The sequence below is a fragment of the Pogoniulus pusillus genome, chromosome 24 (genome assembly GCF_015220805.1).
Source record: "Pogoniulus pusillus isolate bPogPus1 chromosome 24, bPogPus1.pri, whole genome shotgun sequence".
NCBI lineage: Eukaryota > Metazoa > Chordata > Aves > Piciformes > Lybiidae > Pogoniulus > Pogoniulus pusillus.
The window spans coordinates 8,802,534-8,829,675 of NC_087287.1; the positions used below are offsets into that span (position 1 = coordinate 8,802,534).

The following is a 27,142-nucleotide window of genomic DNA, read 5'->3' on the forward strand; positions in this document are numbered from 1 at the left end:
GCGGTGCCCAACTTTACTTTCACATCTTTATTAGAAAAAAAAAAACAACCCCAAAAGCAAAACCCCAAACTGAACCCAAAATTCCTCTCTGGTCACCCCTGGCCACATCCCCCCCCTCCCCGAGGGGTGTGTGTGTGTGTCCCACCCCACTGGTGCTGGCATGGGATATGGTGTGGGGGGGACAGGGGCACAAGGTGGGGGGGTGCTGGTGAGGAGGGTGGTGGCATCAGTGCCCCCCTTCCTCACCCCCCCCACCCCATACCCCATACCCACGTTCTTTGGTTGGTGCCCATGGGGGCTGTGGGGGTGCCCCCTCTGCACCCACATTTTGAGGTGGGGAGGAAGGGTAGTGGGGGGGGAGTGTTGGGGTGAGTGGGGGTCTTATGGCTTTGGGGTGGGCACCCACAGCAGTCCCAGAGCGTGGGTGTGGGGGGGTGTGTGGGTCACACATGCACACGTGTGGCCAAGGAGGGGTCTGGGGGAGGGGGGTGTGCACGCATGCGGGGGGCACACGCGCGGGCACACGCGTGCATGCAGGGGGCAGATGCGTGTGGGCAGCAGGCTGGGGGCTGTGCCATGGCTACCCACCCCCCTTTCTGAGCCCCCTGCCCCCCCTTTATTTTTGGGGGGCACACACACACGCACAGAGCCTGACGTGGAGGTCACGTTGGAGGTGTGCCCCCCTCCACGTATGCACAGCCCCCCTGCCCCTCAGCACGTTGTCCATACATGTGTGCCCACACGCGCGTGCCCGGGGTGAGGAGGTGCCCACGTGTGTGCCATGGTGGGGGCTGGACGCGTAGGCAGGCTCCTCCTACCCCTGGAGACCCAGCTGGAGGTGCAGGTCACACGTGTGGCATCGTGTGCGCGCAGCGGGGCAGTGCCCACCCGTGACGGGTGCCCCTCGTGGGGGTTATTTCTTTTTTGGGAAGAAGCTGAACCGTTTCTCTTTGTCCTTACGGGGCAAGGGGTGTTCTGGAGGTGCCAAGGTCAAGGGTAAACTCTGGGCCTTGCCCCAGTTGCCCTGGCACTCGCTGATGGCAGCGCTCAGTCCCTGCAGCCAAGCGTGGAGCTCCTCCTGTGTGGGCATCAGGTTCAAAGTCCAGCTGGGTTACTCTGGACCCCTCCCCTGCCACCCCCTGCCCCACATCTTCCCCAGTCACTCACATTCCTCTGAGCAGTGCCTGCTTGCCACCGTGATCTCATGGCACTGCATATCACCCTGGGCATCACCAGCCCCTCAACCATATCCTGATGGCACCTCTGGCCACACCTGGGCACTGTGTCCTGGTGGCATTTCTGGTCGTCCAATGTACCCCTGACATGCCACCAGCTTCCCCCACCATGTCCTCATGGCACCCTGGGCCACACCATGGCCCCTTGGGCATTGCTAACCCTCCAGTTGCGTTCACAGCACACCTGGCTACACCACATGCCCCTGGGCACCATGTCCTGGTGGCACCTCTGGTCATCCTATGTACCCCTAGGACACCACCAGCTTCCCCCTTCCATGTTCTGATGACAACCCTGGGCACTGTTGGCTATCACCATGTTCCCTGAGCACCATCAGTGACCTTATGCCACCTCACCATGGCACTCATGGCCTCTTGGCCATTGCTAACCCCCCTGCCATGTGCCTGTGGCAACCCTGGCCATTCCATGTTCCCCTGGGCATCCACTCTGTCCTCGGGGCATCTTCAGCCACTTCTGTGTCCTCTTGGGCACCACCACCCACCCTCTGTCCCCCTGCCCACCGCTGGCTACTGTGCCACATCCCTTGGGAGCCCCCAATTACCCTGCAGTCTCCTTTGCCCCCTGGACATCTCTCCAGCCACCTCCCACCCTCTTCCTGTGCCCCCTCACCTCGTCCTTGCCGTGGAAGAGCCACTCGCTGCCATTGCTGAGCCTGGGGACAGAACAGCAGGTGGCAGCGATGGCTGTGCCGCTCCATGCTGTGCCACCTCACGCCAACGCCAGGTGCCTTACCTGAGTTTGAAGACATGCTTCTTCTTCTTGTAGCCGGCCGCCACCTCGCAGAGGGCATCCCGCAGCCCCAGGGGCTCCTCACCGTGGCACGGCAAGCCCAGGGCCCGGCTCTTGGCATCCTTGAAGAAGGCCAACTGGCCACCCCTCAGCACGCAGTACCGCGTGCTCCACGACCTGCCACCACATGCCACCATCAGCTTGGCACCTTCCTCTCCCTGCCTTACCCCCTGCCGACGTCACTGCCGCCGTGCCTACCGGTTGGATGCCCGCTTGGTGGCCGCTTCGAGGTCGTGCTTACGGCCGAGGTAGCCCTCCAGCTGGACGTTGCAGGTGCGGGCTGGCAGCGTGGCTGGCTCCTCCAGCTCGTCCCGTGGTGGCCTCGGGCTGGGTGGCACCAGCTTCTCGTTGCCTGTCGTCTGTGCCAGCTGCCGCAAAGCAACAGCGCGGTTACGCCGTGGCGCCGCCGCCCGCCGCCAAAGGCCAAGTCTTGAAGTGCTGCACCCTCCCATGGTGCCATCTGCTTGCCGTTTGAGGTCCCCACTGGGTACCCAAGCTGGTGGCTTTAGTCACCCGGGGCAGGTCAGCCTCAGCTGTTATTGGCAGTGGCACCACCAGCTCTAAGTGGTGGCTGCTGGGAAATGGTCCTGCCCTGGCACCCACACATCAGGCTCAGGGTGGTGCCAGGCTTGTCCCCCTCCTAGATATGGAGTGGTGGCATTGAGCCTGGCAGGAAGCCTTGGAAGCTACTTTGGTGATGTCCCCTCCTCTGGCAGCATCTCCCTGTGGTGCCATCTCCCCAGTGAGTCTCCAAATTGGTGCCTTAGCCAACTAGGTCAGAGCCAGCCCCAGCTTCTGTTGTTGGTGACTCCACCAGCTCCAAGTGGTGGCTTCTAGGAGGATCCCATGGCCTTGCCCTGGCACCCCTAGCTTGGGCTCAGGGTGGTGCCAGGGTTCCCCCTCTCAGATTTTCAGTGATGGACCTGAGCCCTGGAAGCTACCTCAGTGATATCCCCACCCTGGGGCTTGGGAACAGTGGGGAACACAGGCTAGGGACCACGGTGCCCATTCAAGGGCAGCAGCTGGTGCCACAGGGTGGGGCCCTAGGGTGTCCTTCCCCACTTCCTGCATCTGGGAGCAGTGGCTGTTGGCACCCTGTCCCCAAACAGGCAGAAGATGCTCATGTACCCAAGCAGGCAGAGAGGGATCCTGTCCCCAAGGAACCAGTAGATGCCCATGTCCCCAAGGAGCCAGAAGATGCCCATGTTCCCAAGCAGGCAGAGGGGGATCCTGTCCCCAAGGGGCCAGAAGATGCCCATGTGCCCAAGCAGGCAGAGTGGGACCCTGTCCCCAAGCAGGCGGAAGATGCCCATGTCCCCAAGCAGCCAGAAGATGCCTATGTCCCCAAGCAGCCAGAAGATGTCCATGTGCCCAAGCAGGCAGAGTGGGACCCTGTCCCCAAGCAGGCAGAAGATGCTCATGTACCCAAGCAGGCAGAGAGGGATCCTGTCCCCAAGGAACCAGTAGATGCCCATGTCCCCAAGCAGGCAGAGGGGGATCCTGTCACCAAGGAACCAGAAGATGCCTGTGTCCCCAAGCAGGCAGAAGATGCTCATGTTCCCAAGCAGGCAGAGTGGGACTCTGTCCCTAAGGAGCCAGAAGATGCCCATGTGCCCAAGCAGGCAGAAGATGTTCATGTCCCCAGGCAGGCAGAGTGGGACTCTGTCCCCAAGGAGCCAGAAGATGCTCATGTGCCCAAGCATGCAGAGGGGAATCCTGTCCCCAAGGAGCCAGAAGATGCCCATGTGCCCAAGCAGGCAGAGTGGGACCCTGTCCCCAAGCAGGCAGAAGATGCTCATGTCCCTAAGGTGGTAGAAATGGTCATGGGCCAAGCAGATACTCAGGGATCCTGTCCCCAGGTGGCAGAAGATGCCCATGTCCCCAAGCAGGCAGAAGAGACAGCAAGAGTCCCTCTCCCCAGGCAAGCAGAGTGACCAGCAGCAACCCTGTCCCCAAGCAGGCAGGAGGAGCAGAGAGGCTGGCAGCAAGCATGAAGTGGCTGGCACAAAAAGTGACAATGCCCTGAGAGTAACAGTGCCCACGGGGTGACAATGCCGTGTTGAGTGATGATGTCCCACAGGATGCTGGTAGCTTGTATGGTGACAATGCCATACAGGCTGACAATGCCATGTTGGGTAATGATGCCCCAAGCTGATAGCTTGTAAGGTGACAATGCTCCCCAGGGTGATGAAGACACATGCAGTAATGATGCTCCCCAGGGTGGCAGTGCCCCATGGAGAGATGTCTTGCAGGGTGACAGATGATGCTCTATGCAGTGATGACATCTCTTGAAGTGCCAGTGCCATTTGAGGTGATGATGCCCATAGGGTGCCGATTCTCAGTGGGGTGACAATAGCCCACAGGGGACAATGATGTCTTGCAAGGTGGCAATGCCTCATACAATGACGATGCTTCTCGGGGTGACAATGCCATATACGGTGATGATGCCCACAGGGTGCTGATTCCCAGTGAGGTGACAATAGCCCATGGGGGACAACGGTGACTTGCAAGGTGGCAATGCCCCATGGGGTGACAATAGCCCATGGGGGACAACGATGACTTGCAAGGTGGCAATGCCCCATGGGGTGACAATAGCCCATGGGGAATGATGATCTCTTGCAAGGTGGCAATGCCCCGTACAGTGATGATGCCCCTTGGGGTGACAATGCCCCATGGGATGGTGATGCCCAGGAGATGGCAATGCTGCAATGGCCATGCTCTATGGGGCTGACATGGGTATGAGCAGCCAGGAGCTCCATCACCATGTGCCCACGGGCACCTCTGCCTAATGTCTCCTGAATGCTGGGGCAAAGTCAGACCCATGCCCAGGGCTGGGTGCTTGACAAGTTGGGCACCATGGGTCTGCTTGGTGTCCCCATGGGTTCCTCCTGGGACACGTTGCTTCGGTGACAGGAGAGAGTGGTGGTCAAGATCAGCCATGCTGGCATGGAAGCTCCAGCTCTGGGGCACCCATAGGTGCTTGCCTCTACCAGAGTCATCCAGCCTGGTCCTGAGGTGCTCCAAGCCACTGCAGGCACCTTCTGACCATCCCAAGAGCTGGGGTGAAGGGGACCGTGCAGCACCCAGGTGCCCACCCACCCACTGTGGGGTCATTTAGCATTTATTCAACACAAGACAAGGAAGGAAGCAGGGGCTGGAGGTGCCAGGAGCTGTCCACATGCCAGGGGCAAGGTCAGGGTCAAGGTCACAGTCACAGGGTCTGCTGGGAGCTGTGGGACATGCAGGGACACATTTCCAGGGAAGGACAAAGCTAAACTCAAGAACTGACCGGCTCTAGTCCATCGGTGGTGGGTGGAGAGGTATCTCTCGTGCTTGTGTCCTTCCTCTTCTCCTCCTCCTCCTCGTCAGACCTGCAGCAGGCAGGCAACCAGCTCGGTGACCCCAAAACAGCCTCAGACCTTCAACCCCCCCTGTGCTGGCCAGCTGGGAAATGCAGCCATGGGATGAAAATCCCATCACAGCAGGGCTTGACCTTCATCTTCTCATCACCCTCATGGATTCCCTGCTCTGATGGCTTCTCTTACCTGGCCTCCAGCTCCCCATCCAGATCCAGGCGGTAGTCGGGGCCCTCTCCATGTGCCACCCCATCCTTTGCCACCCCGTCCTGCGTCGCCGCCTCGCGCAGCGTCCGCCCGTCCAGGAGCTCCAGCTGCTCAGGGAAGGAGGCGAAGGTGTTAGGGCTTGGAGAGAGTGGGACATGGGGTGGAGAAAGTGAGGAACAGGACCCATCCCAAGCCTTCCTCACCGTGGTCAGCTTCCTCAGGGCGGCAATGCGCTCCTCCCAGGTGGCAGAGGACTTCTCAAAGGCCTCGTGCCGCTTGAGGAGCTTCTCCACCGCGTCCACCGTCTGCCCATAGTCACTGCTGGCCAGGTAGGGCTCCTGAGCCATCAGCCACGACTCAGCCACCGAGGCATCCCGGGAGAACTGGCACACCTCAAGTACTGCGAGCAGGGAAGGGCAGTGTCAGACCCCTGCCACCATCATCGTCATCATCACCAGCAGCACCACCATCACCATCACCACTACCTCCATCACCACTGTTACTATCACCACCACCATCAAGATCACTACCAGCATCACCACCACCATCACCATCACTAACAGCATCACCACCATCACCACCATAGTCACCACCATCAACACCACCACCATCAAGATCACTACCAGCATCATCACCACCATAGTCACCAGCATCATCACCACCACCATCAAGATCACTACCAGCATCATCACCACCATAGTCACCACCATCATCACCACCACCATCAAGATCACTACCAGTATCATCACCACCATAGTCACCAGCATCATCACCACTACTGTCAATATCTCCACCACCACCACACTCACATAGCCGCAGCCTGTCCCAACGCTGCTCCCACATTTCCATCATGGCTTTCCTCTTCTCCACCACCTCCACCATCTTCTCCTTGATCTGTGAGAAAACATCACCATGAGGTGGCCTTGGTGGCACCGTGTGTCCCTGCCCTCCCTCCCCTCCCAGTTCCAGCTGCTGCCCTCACCTCAGGTGAGTCCTGGTGCTTGCGTTGCAGCAGCTTCTTGCCCAGCTCAATGCAGGTGGTGAAGTTCTTGTCCCGGGCATCCACCTCAGCTCTGATGCCTTGGTGGTACTTCATGAGCAGTTCCACTGAAGAGACATCCCTGGAGACAGAGAGATTCTGCTGTCAGTGCTGGCATGGGTGCCAGGTTCCACCACATGGTGCTAGGCCCCATCAAACAGTGCCAGGTGCCCACCAGCCCTGGCCATACCTGGGTTTCTCCTGTGTCTCGATCTGCCGGACTGTGCTCTCCATCCAGGAGAGCAGGTCCCTTGCCATGCTGAAGAAGCGATGCCTGTCAGCAGTGTCCACCAGCCGGGCCCTGCGCCCACTGCAAGCCTCCAGCAGCTCCTGCAGGGCTCTGGCCACCTCCTGCTCCTGCTCCTGGATGCCAGCTGCCTTCTCCCCAGCATAGGCAGTCTGCAGCCGTGACGCCGTGTCCCGAAACTGCTGGACCTGCGCCGTGGAGAGTGTGGGGATAGAATCATGGAATGGTTTGGGTTGGAAGAGATCTTTAAGATCGTAGAGTCTCCAATCCTTAAACCCAGCACTGCCAGGAAACCACCAAACCATGGCCCTCAGCACCACATCTCCACAGCTTTGAAACCCCTCGAGAGATCCCCATCCTGGCTCAGCCTGGGCCAGCCTACTCTCGAGGGCAACAAATTGCTCCTCAGGTCCAACCTAAACTTCCCCTGGGGCAAACTGAGGCCATTTCCCCTTGTCCTATCACATGCTCCTTGGCAGAAGAGCCCAACCCCCACCTGGCTCCAGCTTCCTTGAAGGGAGGTGCAGAGAACCAGGTCTCCCCTCAGCCTCCTTTTCTCCATGCTTCAACACCCCTTGGTCCCTCAGCTGCTCCTCACCATCCCTCTTCTCCTGACCCTTCCCCAGCTTTGTTGCCCTTTGCTGGATCCATTCCAGCACTTCAGGATGCTGAGTGCTGGTGGTGCTGCCAGGCATCTCCACCAGCTCCATGGCGCATCCTCACCTGTGTCTCCAGCAGCTGCAGGTCCCTCTCAAAGGCGCTGTGCATGCGGTGGAAAGCCTCCACCGTGCCAACATCTTCGCCCAGGTCCTGGGGCAGCTCCTGGCGCCGGGCAGCAATGAGAGCCAGGAGCTCGCTGCCATCATAGAAGTACTTGTGGAGGTCGTGGGAGGCAGCGAGGAGCTGCATGCGGGTGTCTATCAGCTCCAGGAGGTCAGCCCAGCTCTCATTCAGTCCATCCTTCCACTCAGCCATGGTGGCTGCCTCGGAGTGCCCCGCATCGATGAGGTCCTCGATGGTCAGGTTGACCCTGTCCACGCGCTCCTGCCCCACGCTGCCTGTCTCCCGCGCAAACTCCCGGAACTTCTCCCTCAGCAGCTGCGTGGAGGAGGAATAAAGTTAGAGAATCACACAGTTGTTTTAGCTGGAGAAGACCTTTAAGATCATCCAGTCCAAACGGTCTCCAACTCTAGCAAGTCTGGTGCCAAACTGTGTCCCTCTGCACCACATCTCTGTGGCTTTAAACACCTCCAGGGATGGGGATTCAACTGCTTCCCTGTTCCAGACTTTGACAACCCTCAAGAGGAAGATGCTCATGTCCAACCTGAACCTCCCCTGGTGCAGCTGGGGGCCATTTCCTTTTGTCCTCTTGTTCTTTGGGAGAAGAGCCCAACCCTCACCTGGCTCAAACCTCCTTTCAGGGAGTTGTAGGGGACCAGAAAGTCTTCCCTCTAGATCTAAGAGCTGCCTTTGTCCTGGCACTTGTTCCTTGGCAGCAGAGCCCAACCCCACCTGGCTCCAGCCTGCCTGCAGGCAGCTGCAGAGAGCCAGAAGCTCTCCCCTCAGCCTCCTCTTCTCCAGTCTCAGCACCCCCAGCTCCCTCAGCTCCTCCTCACCATTCCTGTTCTCCAGACCCTCCCCCAGCTTCATTGCCCTTCTCTAGACCCACCTCAGAACCAGCTGAGTTTGCCCCCCCCAAACTACCTTTGCACGACCCCACCTACCCCAGCTGCCCCTCACCGTAACATGATCCAGATCCTGCCCCATCTCCTGGGAGGAGGCGACAACGTCGCGCTCGGCAATCCACTGCTCCAGGTCTTCCACCTCCCGCTTCAGCTGGAAGAGGTGGGACATGTTCTCCAGGCGCCGGCGGCGCTCCTCCGCCGCCTCCTTCAGCCCCGCGTAGTGCTTGTCCACCTGGCCCTGCAGCCGGATGATCTGCTCCCTGCGCGGCCCCGGCACACAGACACCCCAGTTCTCACCCGGGCACAGATCTCCTCCACCCACCCAGCTCTCCAGCTTGAGGGTGGTGGTGGTGGTTCATAGTTAAGGACCCCGTGTCCCCCCTACTCTCTGCTGCAGCCTCCCCACCCTAGCCGTGGCAACGCCGCCCAACCAGGGCAGCAGCCAGTGCTGTTGGAGCTCCAACTGACCGCCCACCACCATGAGGTCACCCCAAGGGACAAGGGACACGCGGTGGTGGCACTTACCCCTCAGGGTGGCCAGCGGAGAGCAGCTGCTGAGCCCTCCCTGCCAGCTCCTTGATGGTCTGGCCATAGTCCTCGATGGACCTCTGCTGCCGGATGTGTCTCTTCAGCATCACCAAGCCGCTCTCCTCATCCTGTGCCATGGTAGACACTCGTACCCCTCAGCACTGGCATGGCCATGGCACATGGATCATGGTCCAGCCCCAGCGCCTACCCTATAGGCGTGTATGATGCAGTGCAGAACCCAGCACAGGGAGCATGGCATGGGGTAGGGTGTGGTGGCACAGCTTGGCATGGGATGGTGTAGCATGGGGTGGGTTGCAATGGTCAAACATGGCATGGGGTGAGATGAGCTGTAATGGCATGGCATAGGGTGGCAGGGATGGAATGGCATGGTATGACCTGTAGTGGCACAGCATGGCATGAGAAGACTTATAATGGTAGGGCATAGGGTGGCACAGCATGACACAAGATGACCTGTGCTGGCATAACATACTGCGGCACAGATGGCATGGCATGGCTTAGTATGGTATATGTCCTGCAATGGCACAGCACAGTGTGGGATGACCTATAATGGCATGGCATAGAGTGGTATGGGTTGTATGGCATGGAATAGGGTTGCATGGATGGCATAGGATGATAGAGCATGGCATGGGACAGATGGCATGGCATGACACACCATGTTACCAGGTGATGTTCAGCATCACCTACACCATAACCTAGATAGATTTAGCATGGCACAGACTGGCACAGTCCTGAGCCCTGCCCAAATCCCGGGGGCACCACGAGGAGCCACCCCTCACCTTTGGCTTCTCCTCGGGTCCCATGAAGAGCTCCTGCTCGCTGACCCAGGCCTCGGCCTCGCTGGCATCCTGGTAGTACTGCTGAGCCTCGCCAGCCTCCCTCAGCCGCCGCTGCCGGGCACCCACCTCTGCCCGCAGAGCCTCCCACAGCTCCTGCAGTTCCCGCACCCGCTCCACCAGCTCCGGCCTTGGCTGGTGGCCACCAACCACCTCCTCGCCCCGGCTAAGCACCTCGGTCAGGCGTGGGGCATGACCTGCCAGCTCCTTCTGCAGCGTCTGCCAGCAGGGTGGGTGGTCACCATAGGGGTCACCCATGGTTTGAGAGGTCACCACAGAGGTCACCCATGGTTTGGGTGGCCCCGAGGGACCACTTGGGGTGTTGATGTTGTACCAGGGCTCACCTCATTCCTCTTGGTCAAGCGCTGCACACTTGGGAGGTCGGTGCCATGCTCTGTTGACCTTGCCAGGGGAAGCCTTTCCTGTACCCAGAGCTGTGGGCAAGGGCACCCACTGAGCACCACATGGCACCCATGGGTGCCCCCAGCATGTCACACTCCACCATAGCAAGGATCATGAAATTGTTTGGGTTGGAGAAGAGCTTGAATATCATGGAGTCCAACCATTCACCCAGAGCACCACCAAACCATGGCCCTCAGCACCCCAGCTCCAGGGCTTTGAAACCCCTCCAGGGATGATGACTCCACCGCTGCCCTGGGCAGCCTGGGCCAGGCCTTGACTGTCCTCAAGGGCAAGAAATTGTTCCTCATGTCCAACCGAAACCTCCCCTGGTGCTCCCCTGGATGCTCACCGCCTCATCCTCCAGATCCCTCTCAAGCTGGTACACAGCTTTCGTGGTCTCCAGCTCCTTCCTCCTTCTCTCCAGCGGCTCCAGCAGCTCAAGGAATCGCTGCCGGAGTCTCTGCTCCTGCCCTTCAGCGTCTGCCACATCCCCAGCAGCTGGGGGTGCCTGACTCTCCAGCTCCTCCAACTCCTTCATCCATGTTCTCACTTGCTCTTCCAGTCTCTAGCAGAGGAGAACCACACCAGATGAGGAGTAGAGCCAGGTTCCTGTCACCCCCAGGCTGCCAGCCAACCCTGTTTGGTGACATAACCCAGCACCTTGCACCCCAAATGTGGGGACGGCACAACCCTGTGGGTGAGTTCCCACCACCTTTCCACCCCCTGCGGCATTCTCCTGGCAGTGCCACCACCCACCGTCAACCTCTTCAGCAGCAGGTTGGTGGCAGTGAGGTCCTTGGCTTGCTCGGTGGCACGCAGCTCCTCCTCTGCCCGTCCCAGCAAGCTCTCCAGCTCTCCACAGCTGCGGGCATACAGCTCGGCACGGTTGGCCTCGAAGAGTCGCTGCCCCTTCTCCTCGGCCGCCCTGCACAGCCCGGCCCAGCGCCCGCGCAGCTCTGCCAGCCGCTGTGTCACCGCCTGGCTGTGCTGCGGCTTACGGCTCGCCAGCTCCTTCCCGTCCTGCCAGCAACACCAAAGATGTTGGTGGCCACCACACATTACCACCATGGGGACCTCCCACCAGGGCCAGCACTCACCATCTCGATCTTCTCCAGCCAAGCCTGGTTGGGTGCCAGCTCGGCCATGAAGGCTTGGTGCTTTTGCCACTTGCCATGGAGGCCACGGGTGTCGCTGTAGGAGATGTCCTGCACGGTCAGCATCTTCTCCTCCACCCAGGTGTCAAACTGAGGGCAAGACATGTCAGAGCACGACTGGTAGAGACCCCCCCATGCCACCAGCCATGACAAGTTCCTACCTCCCGGCAGCTCTGCAGGAAGGTCTGCAGCTCATGGTTGTCCTGCAGCAAACCTGCCGCTTCCTCCGCCTTGGCCATGACAGCTCTGTGCCTGCAGGGGCAACCAAAGACGGTCAACATCGGCCCTGCTACCCACATGCTGCCCGCCCTGCCTGCCCCTTGCTAGACTCACCGCTCCTGGAGAGTCTGGCACTTCTCAGTGATCTTCTCTGCAAAGATGTTCCCCTCAGCCACCAGCTTGGTGCCACCAGCCACCACCTCAGGCACCTTCCCAGCGCTGCTCTCCATGCCGGCACGGAAGTCCTGGAAGCGGCGCAGGGCAGCGGACGAGCCCTCCAGAGTGGTGGGCTCCTCCAGGTGGGCCAATGTGTACTCCTGGGGATCACAATGAGGGCTCAGCACCATTTTAGGGCACCCACAAACCAAGGACACCACTTCAGGACCCACCTTGAGCACCCACCTGGTTGGTGAGGAGGATCTCCACCTGTTTGGCATCACGGAGGAACTCCTGGAAGCCCCGACACTGGACCAGGAAGCGGTGACGGGCATCTGCCATCTTGGCCAGGGCAGCCCACCCAGCTTCCACACCCTGCAGGCGCTGCCGCAGCACCTCATACTCAGGGTCCTCCTGCTCTCCCAGTACCCTCTCCCCAGCTTCTACCAATGCGGTGAAGGCCTCTGTGTGCTCCTCCATGTCCCGCCAGGCAGCCTCATGCCTCTCCAGCATCTCTTCTGCTTCAGCCAAAGAAGCTGGCACCTCATCGGTGGCTGCCACAGCCTTCTGAGCTCCAAAGAGCCAAGCTTGGAAGTCATCCAGGTCTTGCAAGAAGCTCCGAAGCTGCCCAACCTCCCCCAAGGATGCTGCTCGTTCCCCCAGGGCCTCCTGGAGCTCCCCCCAGGCGGCCACTGCTGCCTCCAGCCGCTCGGCCGCTTCTCCAGCCACCTCGGGCCGTTCCTCAGCTACCCGCTCAGCTTGGGAGCGTAGGGTGGCCAGGCGGTCCTTGGTGACCTCCAGCTCCCGCTCGATGCCATACAGCTTGCGTTGGGTGGCCAAGATGCCAGCCAGGTCACGGCCCAGCTCGGCAGTGGCCTCAACCACTCGAGCTTTGCTCTTCAGCCACTGCCGGGTCTCCTCGCACTCCAGGCGGTAGTTGAGGAGCCTCAATGCTGAGCCCACTGCCCGGCGACGCTCCGAAACCAGCTCTCTGAACTGGTCCCACCTGCAGGACAGAGATGGGTGACAGCAGGGAACAACCACCCCAGCATCACCCACTCACCCTGCTGTCACCTGCCGCCCTACCTCTTGTTGAGCTGCTGCCGGCACTGCTGGACCTGGGGACTGCGAGGATGTCCACTTGCCACCAGCCCATCAGCTGCCTGGTTGATGGTGGCAATCTGGGAAGCCACAGTGGCCATCTCCTGCTCCAACCCATCCAACCTGTGGGGATGACCAGGCTGAGAATAGGCCACATCTTGAGATGTGGCAGGGTAGAACCACTACCACCACGGAAACCCTACCTGTGATGTGCCACATCGAGATCCTCCAGTGCCTGGGGGACCTCCAGCTGTCGCAGCCAGGTCTCTTTGGAGCCCATCCAGGTGTGACAAGCGTCACTCTCTCCAAACACAGTGTAGAGGTCAAGGGCATCCTGCAGCTGCCGGCCGCGCCGTTCGGCGATGGTGGCCACCTCAGCGTACAGCTGCCGTAAGGCCAGCAGCCGGTTCTGTGCCTCAGGACCAGCACGCAGCTCCGGTGGGAAGCCCTCAGCTTGCTGGGCCAACTTCTCCAACTGCTCCTGAGCTGCCACCATCTCCTCCAGCAGCTCCCGGTGCTGCCTCAGCAGGACACGGGTATGGGATTCATCCTGCCCTAGCTCCTCATTGCTTGCTCTCCGGCGGGCATCCTGCAGCCCCTCTGCCAGCTCCTCTGCTTCCACCTGGAACTGGAAGAAGCCCTCGGCTTCCTTCAAGCCACGCCGGCGGAACGCAGCCAGTTCCTCCAGTTGTGCCCACAATGCCCTCACCGCTGCCCCCCGCTCCCGCAGCTGCCCAGTTGCCAGCCCCACCGCTGCCAGCCCCTCGCCTGTGGCCAGTGCCCGCTCCAACCGGCCACCCCGACTCTGCAGCTCGGCTTCAAAGGCAGCATGGCGGCGTTGGAGTAACAACACACTTGGTAGGTCCTTCCCAAAGTCCAAGGAGGAGTAGAGCTGTTCCTGCTCCTTGATCCAACTCTCAGCTTCATCCAGCTCCCACAGGCAGGTCCAGAGGGATCTGGATTGCTCCAGCAAAGCTCTTCTCCGGGCTGCCAGTGCCTGCAGCTCCCGGCGGCACAGCTCAAGGTGGCTGACACGGTCTCGGATGACTTTGGGGTCACAAGGACGGTAGCCTGGACAAGGAGTAAGGTGGGTGCCCATCAGCATGATGGCTTCCCTCAGCTGAGCCATGGTCATGGCTTCCCTGATCTGTGGCATGGTCATGGCTTCCCCTAGCAGTGACATGGTCCTGGCTTCTCTTGGCCATGCCACAGTCTTGGCCATGTCATGGTCCTGCCCTCCCTTGGATGTGACATGGTCCTGCCCTCCCTTGGATGTGACATGGTCCTGCCTTCCCTTTGCCGTGCCACGGTCCAGGTTTCCCCTGTCCATGCCATGGTCCTGGGGCATTCTGGCAGACTTACCCTCGGCGTCAGCGAAGCGCAGGGCAGCGGCGCTGATGGCCCGTGTCTTCTCAGCCTGAAGGGCCATGTCACGTTCCAACAGCCGGTGGCTCTGCAGCAGCTCCTCCGCTTCCAGGAGGTGCTTCCCGGATTCAGGTGATGTCAACTGCACCTGCAAGAGAGACCCAGTTGTCACCTACTGCCAGCTCTGGCAGGTGGCACCCATTGATACCCAAAAGCCACCATCCAGTGCTCAAGCACCTCATCAGCACCCTGCCTGGTGGGACAAAGGCACCCTGTTGTGGTGGCACCAGTGTCTGTGGCTCACCTTGACCTTGTGCATCCCGTCCCAGCTAAGGGCTGCTGGCAGATGGCACCCACTGCAGCTCAAAAACCACCACCACCATCCCAACATCTCATCTACAAGTCCCACCAACATCCTGCCTGCCTGGTGAGAACAGGGCACTCCACCCATGGTGGCACCCAGAGCTGGCAGTTCACCTTGACTTCATCCACCCAGTTCCAGACCAGGATGCGTGTGTGTGTGCTGGCAGACAGCACCTGCTGCTACCCAAAAGCACTCCAGCATCTCAGCTACCTCCTCATCAGCGTCTCACCAACACCTTGACCAAGGCACCTCACCCACATCAGCATCCAATGCAGCTCACCTTGACCTCATCCACCCAAAAGCCACCACCAGCACCACAGCATCTCATCTACCTCTGCAACAGCACCCTGGTGAGACCAACTCACCCCCACCCATGGTGGTACCCAACACCCACAGTTCACCTTGACCTCATCCATCCAATCGATGCTGTGAAGCATCTCCTGGAAGAGATGCTGCAGGGCGAGGTTCATCTCCAGGCGCTGGCGTCGAGCGGCCAACAGCTCCAGGAGCTGCTCCCAGAGCCGGAGGATGTTGTCCTTGCGCGCGTTGATGCGCTGGATGTCGTGGTAGCCCTCCAGCTCCAGCTCCCTCGCCACCGCCACGATGGCCTGCACCCGCTCCTTGTAGGCGGCCGTGTCTGTCTCGATGGCCTCGTGCTTCTTCTTGGCTGCCTCCACCGCAGACAGGTCTTGGCCAAAGTTGTCCTGCACCAGCACAAAACCCATGCAGTGAGGCTCTGGTAGAGTGCTCTGGTCCCAGAGTGACTGTCCCTGGTCTCACCTGGGCCACTAGCCGCTGGTTCTCGCTCAGCCAAGCCTCTCTCATGGCGGCTTTGCGGTCGAAGCGCCGTGCCAGCTGCTCCAGCTTCTCCTGCCGGATGAGCTCATTGCGCAGCGCCAGCTCCCGCTCATGTTCCGCTTTCTCCAGCTGCTCCCAGGCCTGGAGGAAGATGCCATTGAATGAGGATGGAACCCACATCCCATGTCCTGCCACCCACCTGTGTCTTGTTCTGCTACTGAACCTCAGTCATCTATCAATGGAGAGGTATGGCTGGAGGATCTCAACCTGACCCAGGATGGAGACAACCTGATACAGGGTGAACCCAACCTGTCTTGGCATGGACCTCAGCTCCCTTAGGAGATGGACCTAACCTGCCTTAGGATGGCCTTGAACTGTCCTAGGGCCTGAATTGCTCCAGGAGATGGACCCAACCTGCTGTGGAATGGACCAAATAAGCCCCAGGACCTGATGTGCTAGACCTGAATTGCCCTAAAATAGATTGAATCTGCCCCAGGAGTTGGACAGAACTTGCCCTAAAATGTGACCTGTCCAGAGAAATGGATCTGACTTGCCTCAGGAGATGGACCTAGGTTGCTCTTGGACCTGAGCCACCCTTCAGATGGACCAAATCTGGCCCAGGATGGACCCAAACTGCCCTAAGACCTGAACTACCTCATGTGATGAACTCAACTTGACCTAGGAGATGGACCCAGGCTGCTCCAAGAAGGATTTAAACTGCCCTGGAATGAACCCAACCTGCCCTAAGACCTGACCTGTGCCAGGAACTGGATTTGACCTGTCCCAGGAGATGGATCTGAACTACTACAGGACCCAGCCTAACTTCAGTTGCCCTGAAATGGACTCAAACTACCCTGGGAAATGGGCCCAACCTCTCCTAACACCTGCCCTGCTCCAGGAGATGAACCTGAAGTGCCCTTCAGATGGACTCAACCCAACCCAAGATGGAACTATATTGCCCCAGGGCAGAGCAAATCTGCCCTGAGAGATTGACTTTCCCAACCGGCCTGGGGACCAAAGGCCAGAAGAAGCAGCAGCTGCCCACAGGTCACCAGAGGAGGAGCCCATGTGCCCATAGGCATGGCCCACGGGGCAGGCTGCCAGGACAAGCCCCATACCCGGTTGATGTCGGAGACCAGCCGGCCCTCGTGCGGCGTGTAGACGCGCTGGTTGTTGGCCCTCATCCGGGACTGGATGGTGAAGAGCAGCACCTCCAGGTTGCCCTTCTCCTGAAACCTGCCCCAAAGAAATAGCTCAGCCCAGGGACACCCATGGGTGCCCCCAGCATGCCAAACCCCACCCCAGCAAGGATCATGGAGTTGTTTTGGCTGGAAAAGCCCTTAAAGATCATGGAGTCTCCAGTCCTTCACCCAGCGCTGTCAGGACACCACCAAACCATGGCCCTCAGCACCACATCTCCACAGCTTTGAAACCCCTCCAGGGATGAGGACTCCACTGCTGCTCTGGACAGCCTGGACCAGACCTTGGCAGCCCTCAAGGGCAAGAAATTGCTCATCATACCCAGCTTAAAACTCCACACCACTACGTGGACATGGAGTCTGGGGGCTCAGGGGTCCTTACTTGGGGGGCTTCTCCACCGTGCGGTAGGTGCTGAAGGCCTGCAGCTGGTGCTGCACCCCAGCCAGGGAGTTGGCGAAGCTGCGGCTGTTGAGGGAGATGATGGTCTGCTCGATCCAGGTCAGCAGCTCAGAGGCCAACCCCCCGTAGCCCTCGATCATCCTCTCTGTCTCCTTGGCGTGCTCGATGACCTGCGTGGGGCCAGTGGTGAGCAGTGGGTGTCAGCACCCCAGCAGAACCAACTAGCAACACCTCAGTCCCAGAATCCCAGCAGCGTGGGGTTGGAAGGGAGCTCTGGAGATCAGCCAGTCCAAGTCCCCTGCCAAAGCAGGGCACCCACAGCAGCTTGCCCAGCAGCACAAGGCCCAGGGCCACTTGCAAGCTCTCCACACAAGCAGACTCCACAACCTCTCTGGGCAGCCTGCTCCAGCCCTCCAGCACCCTCACACCAAACAAGCTTCTCCTCAGCCTCACATGCAACCTCCTGCACTCCACTTTGTGCCCTCTGCCCCTTGGCCTGTTCCTGGGCACCACTCACAAGAGCCTGGCCCCAGCCTCTTGCCCCCCACAGCTCCTTTAGCTATTGCTGAGCACTGAGCAGATGCCCTCTGGGGCTGCTCTTCTGCAGGTTCCACAGCCCCAGGGCTCTCACAGCCTTTGCTCCTCACAGAGCTGCTCCAGGCCCCTCAGCACCTTCAGAGCCTCCATTGCACTCTCTCCAGTAGTTCCCAGTCTGTGCTGACCTGGAGAGCCCAGAACCAGACCCATGACACCAGCTGTGGTCTCACCATGGCAGAGGGGAAGAGGAATCTCTCTGGACCTGCTGGTCACACTCTTCTCCATACCCACCAGAAGACCATTGCCTTCCTGGCCACGAGGGCACATTGCTGGCTCATGGGCAACTTGACCAGTGCCATCCGTTACCTTGCCCAGGCGCCTGCCTTCCACCTCCAGTGCCTTCATCTTGGAGAAGTAGTGGTAGAAGGCCACCACATAGGTGATGATGGACTTCTCATCAGGGTTCTCCGTGAACACATCTGCTCGGTAGAGTAAGAAGCATCAGTCCTGACCTCCCCTCTGCATCACCCCAGTGCCCACGACCCACTACAACTTCATGAGGTCCCTTCTTTTTCCCATCCAGGTGGTTTGTCCTTCCATGGGGTGGAAACCATGTTCCTTCTCAGGCTCTGGGCATGTCCCAGCATGCACTGGGGTGACTGGGGCAGGAGGGTTGGCAGCAGCATCCTTACCTTCAGGGTCAAGGAGTGGGGTGATGCCCAAGTGCCGCTCTGCCACGCTGAATGCGTGCTCCAGGTTGTGCCGGGCATTGGATTTGGTCAGGTTGTGGAAGTCAACCAGCTCAGGCCTGGGCACAGAAAGCATGGCACAGTGGTGACACGCCCATGGGACACCCCCTGGTAGCACCTCAGCACAACCTGGTGCCCACCACCGTTCTGCCTACCTGTGCCTGTGGATGAGGGCGTTGAAGGCCAGTCCATCCTTCCAGCTCGAGGTGAAGTTGGTGACATTCACATGGGGGTACCTGCAATGGGGACAGAGAGTCACCATCACCCCCCAGGCACCCCTGGTGCCCAGCATGACGGGCTGTGGGTCCCACCACCTACCCTGCTGTCTTCATCTGGCACCAGAGCAGCAGCGCGTCGCGGGCGGAGCGTGTCTCCCGGCCCTCCTGCGTCTGCACGATGATGTCCTGGATCTGGAGGGGCAAAAGGACATCCCAAGGTTAGGAAAAGACACCCACGGAGGCAAGCTCCTGCTGAGGAACGAGCCTCATCCACCAGGCCCCACCTGGAAGCGGAGGATGATGGTCCAGATGAGGCCAAGGACGAGGCGGTGGTTGCCGTCCACGATGTCGTGGGAGCCCATGTTCTCCAGGTGCACCCTCTGCTCCTTCAGGAACTGCAGCGCCTTGTCCACGTTCTCCAGGCAGTGGATCCGCATCCGGCCCTTGGTGGGCTTGGGCTGGGGCATGACAATGCTCAGCATCTTCCCTGCCTCCATGCTAACCCCCTCCCGGCCCAGGGACAACTCCACCATGCCCCTGCTGCCACCTCAAGCCTGCTTGGTGGAATCTTGGTCAATAGTGAGGCTCCTGCTGCCACTTGGACACTGTTGGAGCCTTAGTTAACACCACAGGTGACCAAGCTTTGGTGGAGCACCAGAGCTGGTGGGGCACGGGATGGCATGGGGAGAGAAGGGGTGGGAAGAGAAGGGGTGGGAAGGCAAGAGGTGGGAAGAGAAGGGGTGGGAAGAGAAAGGGTTGGAAGATAAGGATTGGGAAGGCAAGAGGTGGGAAGAGAAGGGGTTGGAAGATAAGGATTGGGAAGGCAAGAGGTGGGAAGAGAAGGGGTGGGAAGAGAAGGGGTGGGAAGGGCCCTAGGCTTTCCAGGATAAAAGTCCTACCAGAAGCTCTCCGGACAGGACCTCCAGCAGCTTGATGAGCACTCTCCCATCCCGAAGGTCCATGTAGAGGTCGGAGATGCGGCAGGTGACGCGAGCCAGGTGCGAGTTCACCCACTTGGTGAAGGTTTTCTTCTGCACCGCCTCCCTCTCGTCTACAGCAGGGCACGGGGAGGGGGTGGGGGTGGGGGTTAGTCACCACCCAGAGAGAGGGCAAGCCCAGCCACAAGGCAGAAGAGCCAAGGCCCACCCCTGACCTGCCAGAGCTTTGATGCGGGAGCGCTCGAAGAGCCGCGCCGAGCTGTTGTCGTTGTCCAGCTCATCGTCCGAGGCGTCCCAGCGCATGTTGCTGCGGCTGTAGGGCTGCTGCAGCTCCAGCTGCTCGTAGTCGTTGGCCGAGGTCATGGTCCCCACGGTGTCCCCCGGCCGGGTGGCCCTTGGCTAGCGGGAAGAAGCCCCTGAAGGGAGAGCAGGACCTGTGCAGGCATCACCGTGGCGCTGGTGGCGGCGGCAGCTCGCCGGTCGTGCTGCACGCACGGGGATTTGCGGCTCAGAGCGGCGGCTTAAGCTGCTCAGAGGGATTTAGCCTTGACCCCACCCAGGTGTTGAGGGGCACCTGGGTGCTGCAGGCTCAGGGACGCGTCTCGCCGGTGTGAAACCCTGTGCCAAGCCGTGCCAAGCCGTGCCGCCCCATTCCAAGCCAGGCTGACAGCGATGCTTCACGCCTGCGAGGGTCCTGCTTGCCCAACCAGTGTCTAAAAACAGGTCCCCAGGGGTGTCCTCCCAACCCCTGGGTGCTCCCAGGAGGGAATACAAGATTCTGGCACCCAGCTGAGCTGTAAATGCATGCCAAGCTGTGCCAACCCTTTTCAAGCCATGCCAACAACAATACTTGCTCCCACAGGGGTTCTGCTTGCCAACAAAGATCCAAACCCAGATCCTTAAAGGTGTCCCCCCCGAGCTATTGGTGCTCCAATGGTGAGGGACGAAGGTGCTGCTGGCACACACCTCAGCTGCTAACCTGTGCCAAGCTGTGCCAACACTTGCTAGTGGTGATGCTTCCCCCCACAGGAGTCCTGATTTCCCACCAGCATGCAAAAACAGGTCCCCAAAGGTAGCCCTTCAGCCCTTGGATGATCCCAGGGTGGGGAAAGTGGGTGCAGACAGAATCCACCTTGACTGCCAACATATGCCAACCCATGCCAAGCCATGCCATGCCAACAGCAATTCTTTCCCCTACAGGGATCCTGCTTCCCCACCAGTATCCAAAACCAGCTCCCCAAGGGTGTCCCCCCGCAGCCCTTGGAATGCTCCCAGAAAGGGGTAAAAGGGTGCTGCTGACACCCACCTCGGCTGCCAAGCCATGCCAATCAATGCCAAGCCATGCCAACTGCAATGCTTCTCCCCACGAGGGTCCTGCTTGCCACCCAGCATTGAAAGCCAGGTCCCCAAGGGTGTCCCCTCACCCTTGGGTGCTTCCAGGAGGGTAAAGTGGGTGCTGCTGGCACCCACCTCACTGCCTTCGTCAGCACCTGGAGCCCAAAGTGGGTGACAGCTGCCAGCAAGGGGGGGGGCACCCACCCCCAGGGACATTTGAGACACAGATAGGACGTGGCCGGTATCTAAAAATGCCACCAAGCAGCTGTCAGAGGCTGCTGGGGCCCCTGAAGGGTGTGGGGAGCTGGGTTAGAGGCACCCCAACCATAACTCCCCCTTGGCACCCTGGCACCTTGGCACCCCTCAGCCATGGGTGCTTGGCACAGCCTGGAAAATCCCAGCTGTCCCCAAATCCCTGGTGTCCCCGGGAGCTGTGGTGGCCCCACGGGAATCCCCCCAGGGACCCCCCAGGGAACACCTTCCCCCGCCAGGCAGTGGGGGGTTTATCAGGGCTGGAAGCACAGGGCCGGGCTGGGCTCTGAGCCCTAATCGCGGGCACCCAGGCAGGGCCTTGGCTGCCAGCCCCTGCAGCCTGTGAGAGCAGGCAGGAGCAGGCAGGAGGACACACATGCGGGCAGGGACACGGAGAAGTGTGTCAGAGCATGCAGGAGCACACGTGGAATCGGGGTTTGGGGGGGGGGACACCTCTAAAGCTCATCTTCTCCAAGCCCCCTGCAGTCAGCAGGGACATTCTTGCCCAGGGAGGTGGTGGAAGCCTCATCCCTGGAGGTGTTTAAGGTCAGGCTGGATGAGGCTCTAGACAGCCTGATCTAGTGTGAGGTGGCCCTGCCCATGGCAGGGGGGCTGGAACTTCTCTTCCAACCCTGACTGATTCTATGTTTCTATGATCCTCAGCTAGAGCAGCTTGCTCACAGCCTCATCAAGATGCTGAATGTCTCCAGGGATGGGCCCTCAACCATCACCCCCCAGGCTAACCTGCCCTAGTGCTCCACTACCCTCACTGTGAAGCACTTCTCCTCATGTCTCAACTTCTTCCTAAAGTCCTAAACTACTCCCAGAGGTCCAAAACCTCTTTCAAAGGTCTCAAACTTCTCCCTAATGCCCCAAACGTCTTCCTGATACCCAAGGTACCAAAATTCTCCCTAACGACCAAAACTTCTTCCTAAGATCCAAACTTCTTCCTAATGTCCAAGAAACTGAGCCCCAGGAGAGGATACAGAGCTCCAGAGGGGAATGTTTTCCACAGAGGGGGATGGAGGCACCTTCAGCAGGTTTGCAGATGCCACCAAGCCCAGTGGTGCAGTTGGTGCTCCTGAAGGACAGAAACCCATGCAGAGGGACTCTGACGTGCGTGAGAAGGGAGCCCAGGTGCATCTCGTGAGGTCCTACGTGTGTGAGCAAGGGCATGGGGAGGCATGGCAGAGCATGCAGGAGCACACAGGGGTGAGTAAGGATACACAGGGGCACGTCAGAGCACACAGGGGTGAGTAAGGACACACAGAAACGTGTCAGAGCACACAGGTGTAAGGACACACAGGAACGTGTCAGAGCACACAGGTGTAAGGACACACAGAAACATGCCAGAGCACACAGGTGTAAGGACACACAGAAACATGCCAGAGCACACAGGTGTGAGTAAGGATACTCAGGAACATGTCAGAGGACACAGGGACACATCAGAGCACACAGGTGTAAGGACACACAGGAACGTGTCAGAGCACACAGGGGTGAGTAAGGACACACAGAAACGTGTCAGAGCACACAGGTGTAAGGACACACAGAAACATGCCAGAGCACACAGGTGTGAGTAAGGATACTCAGGAACATGTCAGAGGACACAGGGACACATCAGAGCACACAGGTGTAAGGACACACAGGAACGTGTCAGAGCACACAGGGGTGAGTAAGACACACAGGGACATGCCAGAGCACACAGGGGTGAGTAAAGACACACAGGGACATGTCAGAGCACACAGATATGAGTAAGGATGCACAGGAACATGCCAGAGCACACAGGGGTGAGTAAGGATGCACAGGAACATGCCAGAGCACACAGGGGTGAGTAAGACACACAGGGACATGTCAGAGCACACAGATATGAGTAAGGATGCACAGGAACATGCCAGAGCACACAGGGGTGAGTAAAGACACACAGGGACACGTCAGAGCACACAGATATGAGTAAGGATGCACAGGAACATGCCAGAGCACACAGGGGTGAGCAGGGACATGCAGGAACATGCCAGAGCACACAGGTGTGAGTAAGGACACACAGGGACATGTCAGAGCACACAGAGATGAGTAAGGACACACAGGGGCATGCCAGAGCACACAGGGGTGAGCAGGGACATGCAGGAACATGGCAGAGCACACACATTTGAATAAGGAGGCACAGGAACATGGCAGAGCACACACATGTCAGCAGGGACATGGCAGAGCACACAGATGAAACCATGCCCTGCAGGAGCACAGGTGCCAGGACATGGAACCCCTGCCAGCACACTCCAGCAGGCACCCAGAGCGTGCCACGACCATCGTCATCACCACCATCACCATCATCATAATCATCATCACCACTACAGTGAGGTCACCACACCAATGGCATCCGAGGAGGAGGGAGAGGAGGGAGAGGAGGGGGAGGGGATGACGCTGAAGCAGGGCCCGAGGGAGCTGCCAATGTGCATTTGGCACGCGGGCATTTGCTGACCCTTTAAATCTCCCTCCGCCGTCACTGGCACCTTCTGAGCAGCCCTGACTGGCACAGCCGTGCCTGGCACCTGCCACCCAGGCATGGTGACTCCGGACAGAGGGACAGTACTGGGAATACTGGGCATACTGGGAATACCAGCCTTGCCACCGTCGTCCTGCGGACAGCCCACTGTTGGACTGGCAGCTCAACACCGTGAATCAGCACTTCCCAGTGAGGGCCTGGCATGATGCCACCACCAAGGTCCCCCTCGTGGGCACGGTGATGTCCCCTCAGCACCCCAACAGCATCCAGGTGGGTGGTTTGCCACCCACCAGTTCAGCCCTTGCCACCAAAGCATGCTGCCAAAACACCAGAGCTCACCAGTGTCCCCCCAGACACCCCAGAGTAGTCACTATGCCACCTCTGCCTGCAGCCTGGCAGCTCCTTTGTCCACCGTGGCATCACCCAACTGCTCCCAGTGTGGCCAGTTGGGAAGGGACAGGAGCTTGGGGACATCCCCACAGCCCCACTGCCAGCCTACCCGGCACACAGCCAGGGCTGGAAGCAGATGGTGCCACCGGGCATGGCTGTTGGGCACAGCACGAGGTGGTTGGGGATGGCGTGGCACAGAATGGCATGGCATGGTATGACATAGCACGACACAGCACAGCATGGAGTGTTATGGTATAGCACAGCATGGCACGGCTTGGCACAGCATGGAATGGCATGGCATGGCATGGAATGGTATGGCATGGCACAGCATGCCCCTGTTGCAGCCAGGCTCAAATTCTGGGTTTCCCCGTGGCTGGACTCAGATGCCAGACGTGCCAGGCCTGTCCCATGTCACCTCAGCCTCCAGGCGGTGACATGCACACACGTGCTGTCCCCCCCTTAGCATTTTTGGCTATAAATAGACACACACCCCTGTGCCTGGCACGGACCCAGCCCCCCTTCCTTCTTAGGAGCTGCCCCCCCAGCCCTTGAGCCTCCTCACTCACCCCAAAATCACCACTTAGGACCCCAAATCACAAGTTAGGGCCCTAAACCTTGCCAGTTGAAGCCCTAAAACCACCAGTTGGGGGTGCCCAAAAGCACCCAAAAGCTTCACAATGGCCCTGGGGGAGGGTGGGATGTGTGCATGCCTGCACCCACTGGTGTCCCCTTGGATTGTCACCCCTGGTGACTTCACCCCCTGACTCCAGGAGCTGGGAAATGGGCTCTGGGTGACCCCAGGTTACGGTCGTGGTGGGCAAGAGGTACATGTGTGTGTCTGTCCCAGTAGCCCATAAGCATCCTCCCACCATCGGCACGCCGGGATAAGGAGCTGGGGGGACACACACACAGGCACAGGAGCCAGACAACTCTTCCCAGTGACTCCCAGTTCTCCCAGTGGCTCCAAATTCAGGGACAAAGCAAGCCGTGGGTGACACCCTCCACACCCAGCCCCACCGCAGTGTCACACCGACCTATTCGGTAGGACCAGGAACACGCAAGATCCTCCCCCCCCCCACACACACACTACTTGCGGTTGTCCCCCCACCCCCAACTGAAGTGTCCCCAGGGTGTCCCCAACACGTCACCGCCGCTCGCCCGCCCGCCCCGTCCTTCCCACAAACCACGGGGAGAGTAACACGGGAGACACGGAGGGACACTGGGGTCCCCCCACCGTGAGAAGCAAAAAGTGGGTTCCGACCCACCCACTCCACCCCCGAGTGGGTGGGAACCGGAGGGGTTCCTACCCCCGAACCAAACTTTACTCCGTCCTTGCAGCACCCCCCCGGACCGTGCCTAGTGTCCCCATGGTGGGCAGCGTGTCCTGGCGTGTCCTTTCCCCAAACTCACTGTCCCCAGGACGCGCAGTGTCCCGGTGCCCACCCCTCCACCCCCACAAAACTCGGTGTCCCCAAGGTGGACAGCATGTCTCGATGCCCCCTCCCCCCCAAACCCGGTGTACCCAGGTCAACCAGTGTCCCGGTGCCACCCCAGTCCCGGTGTCCCCGACACGGGCAGTATCCCGGTGCCCCCACAAAGCCGGTGTGTCTGTGTCCCCTCAGCTTCTCCCCAGGGAGCAGCACCTCCAGGTGCCCTCCCAGACCCCAAAACTCGGTGTCCCCGTGGCGGGCAGCACGTCCTGGTGCCCGGTTTCTCCCCTCAGCCTGATCTCCCCCGGGACGGGCGGTATGTGCCAGTGTCCCCCCCAAATTCGGTGTCCCAGAGATGGGCAGCATCCCGATGTCTCGTCCGCTCTGTCCCCCCCCCCCCCCCGCCCTAGACCCAGCGTCCCTGGGTTGGCAGCTCGTCCCTGGGGACCAGCTCCTTCCGTTACACCCCCAAAATCCGGTGTCCCGGTGGCGGACACTATCCCAGTGTCCCCCCACTTCTCCCGGTACCTTCCGTTGTGTTCCCCCCCTCCCAGGGCGACACATCCCTGGTACCCTCCAGTTTGTCCCCACCAGGGCAGCATATTCCCGGTACTCTTCGGTGTCCCCCCTCCCAAGGCGGCACATTGCCGGTACCCTCCGGTGTGTCTCCGCTGCTACCCTCCGGTTTGTCCCCCGCCAAGCAGCACATCCCCGGTACCCTCCGCCCCCCCCTCCCCAACCAGGGGGGCGCATCCCCGGTACCCTCCGGTATATCCCCCTTCGGTACGACCCCCAAAAGGAAGCACATCCCCGGTATCCTCCGCTTTTTCCCCTCCAGAGCAGCACATCCCCGTTACCCTCCGGTAACACCCGGGGGCTGTCGCGTTTCTCACCTGCACGGGGCTGCGGGTGGAATAACGGTAACGGCAACGGGCCCGGGACCGGAGCCGGGACCGGAGAGGGGCGGGGGGAGCGCAACCGCCCTGTCCCGGGATATAAATAACATTATCTGGGCGCGCAGGGACATTCCTGCCCGGGGCCAACGGAGCTGCCCGGCCCAGATAGCCCCGTTCCCCCCCCCCCCCACGACACCCCCGGGAGGGACGGGCCCAGGCGGGCGGGGACGAGCTGCCCGCCCCGCAATGCAGCACAGCGGCCCCCCCCGGCCACCGCCGCCGGTACCGGGGAACACGGAGAGGCGCAGCCACCACCCGCTGCTACGGCGGATGGAGGGGCAGGGTGGTGTTGAGGGAACCGCAACCGGGAAGCAGTCGGTAATCTGGGTTGGACATGCCGGGCGGCCCCCGCGGCGAGCCCCCGCTAATTCGGGATGGCTCTGATGGCCCCTCCGGTGAGCCCCTGGTAATTCGGGTTGGCCCCATTGTAGCCCCTGGTAATTCGGGTTGGACCCGCTGGCTCCCTGGAGAGCTCCCGGTAACTCGGTATGAAACCGCTGCTGCTCCCAGTGAGCCCCCGGTAATTCGAGCTGCCCCCCTTCGCCCCCTCCGGTGAGCCCTCGGTAATTCGAGCTGGCTCCGCTGCCCCTCCCAGTCAGTCCCTGGTGACTCAGTCTGGACTCGTTGCCACCCGGAGAGCCTCCGGTAGCTCGGACTGGCCCCGTTGCTCCTCCTGGTGAGATCCCGGTAACTCGGGTTGGCCCCGTTTCGCTCTCCTCC

The 27,142-nt window shown here is 60.2% G+C and overlaps 1 protein-coding gene across 1 annotated transcript; it reads right to left on the reverse strand.

Moving 5' to 3' along the window:
• Positions 1-12: 12 nt before the first annotated feature.
• Positions 13-26,530, reverse strand: SPTB (spectrin beta, erythrocytic). Its single transcript, XM_064163299.1, has 36 exons — positions 26,360-26,530; positions 19,775-19,975; positions 19,521-19,672; positions 18,906-19,079; positions 18,722-18,813; positions 18,559-18,639; positions 18,347-18,462; positions 18,021-18,133; positions 17,100-17,287; positions 16,637-16,754; positions 15,501-15,659; positions 15,122-15,424; positions 14,354-14,504; positions 13,195-14,062; positions 12,977-13,114; positions 12,137-12,896; positions 11,849-12,051; positions 11,677-11,767; positions 11,459-11,605; positions 11,118-11,381; positions 10,711-10,926; positions 10,304-10,393; positions 9,903-10,178; positions 9,103-9,233; positions 8,633-8,837; positions 7,616-7,990; positions 6,836-7,080; positions 6,589-6,727; positions 6,416-6,500; positions 5,810-6,006; positions 5,589-5,713; positions 5,333-5,414; positions 2,242-2,411; positions 1,987-2,160; positions 1,864-1,906; positions 13-1,078 (listed from the first exon to the last, which is right to left on the reverse strand). The coding sequence occupies exons 2-36, from the start codon at positions 19,920-19,922 to the stop codon at positions 914-916; spliced, it is 6,984 nt and encodes a 2,327-aa protein (XP_064019369.1). The 5' UTR covers positions 19,923-19,975; positions 26,360-26,530; the 3' UTR covers positions 13-913.
• Positions 26,531-27,142: the final 612 nt, after the last annotated feature.

Coding starts and splice junctions, on each gene's coding strand:
- SPTB (XM_064163299.1), bottom strand. CDS start 19,922: ATGACCTCGGCCAACGACTACGAGCAGCTGGAGCTGCAGCAGCCCTAC. Junction 10,927..11,117: donor TGCTGCTGAAGAGGTTGACG/GTGGGTGGTGGC, acceptor CTCCTCTGCTAG/AGACTGGAAGAGCAAGTGAG. Junction 10,394..10,710: donor GGGATCTGGAGGATGAGGCG/GTGAGCATCCAG, acceptor CCTTGCCCACAG/CTCTGGGTACAGGAAAGGCT.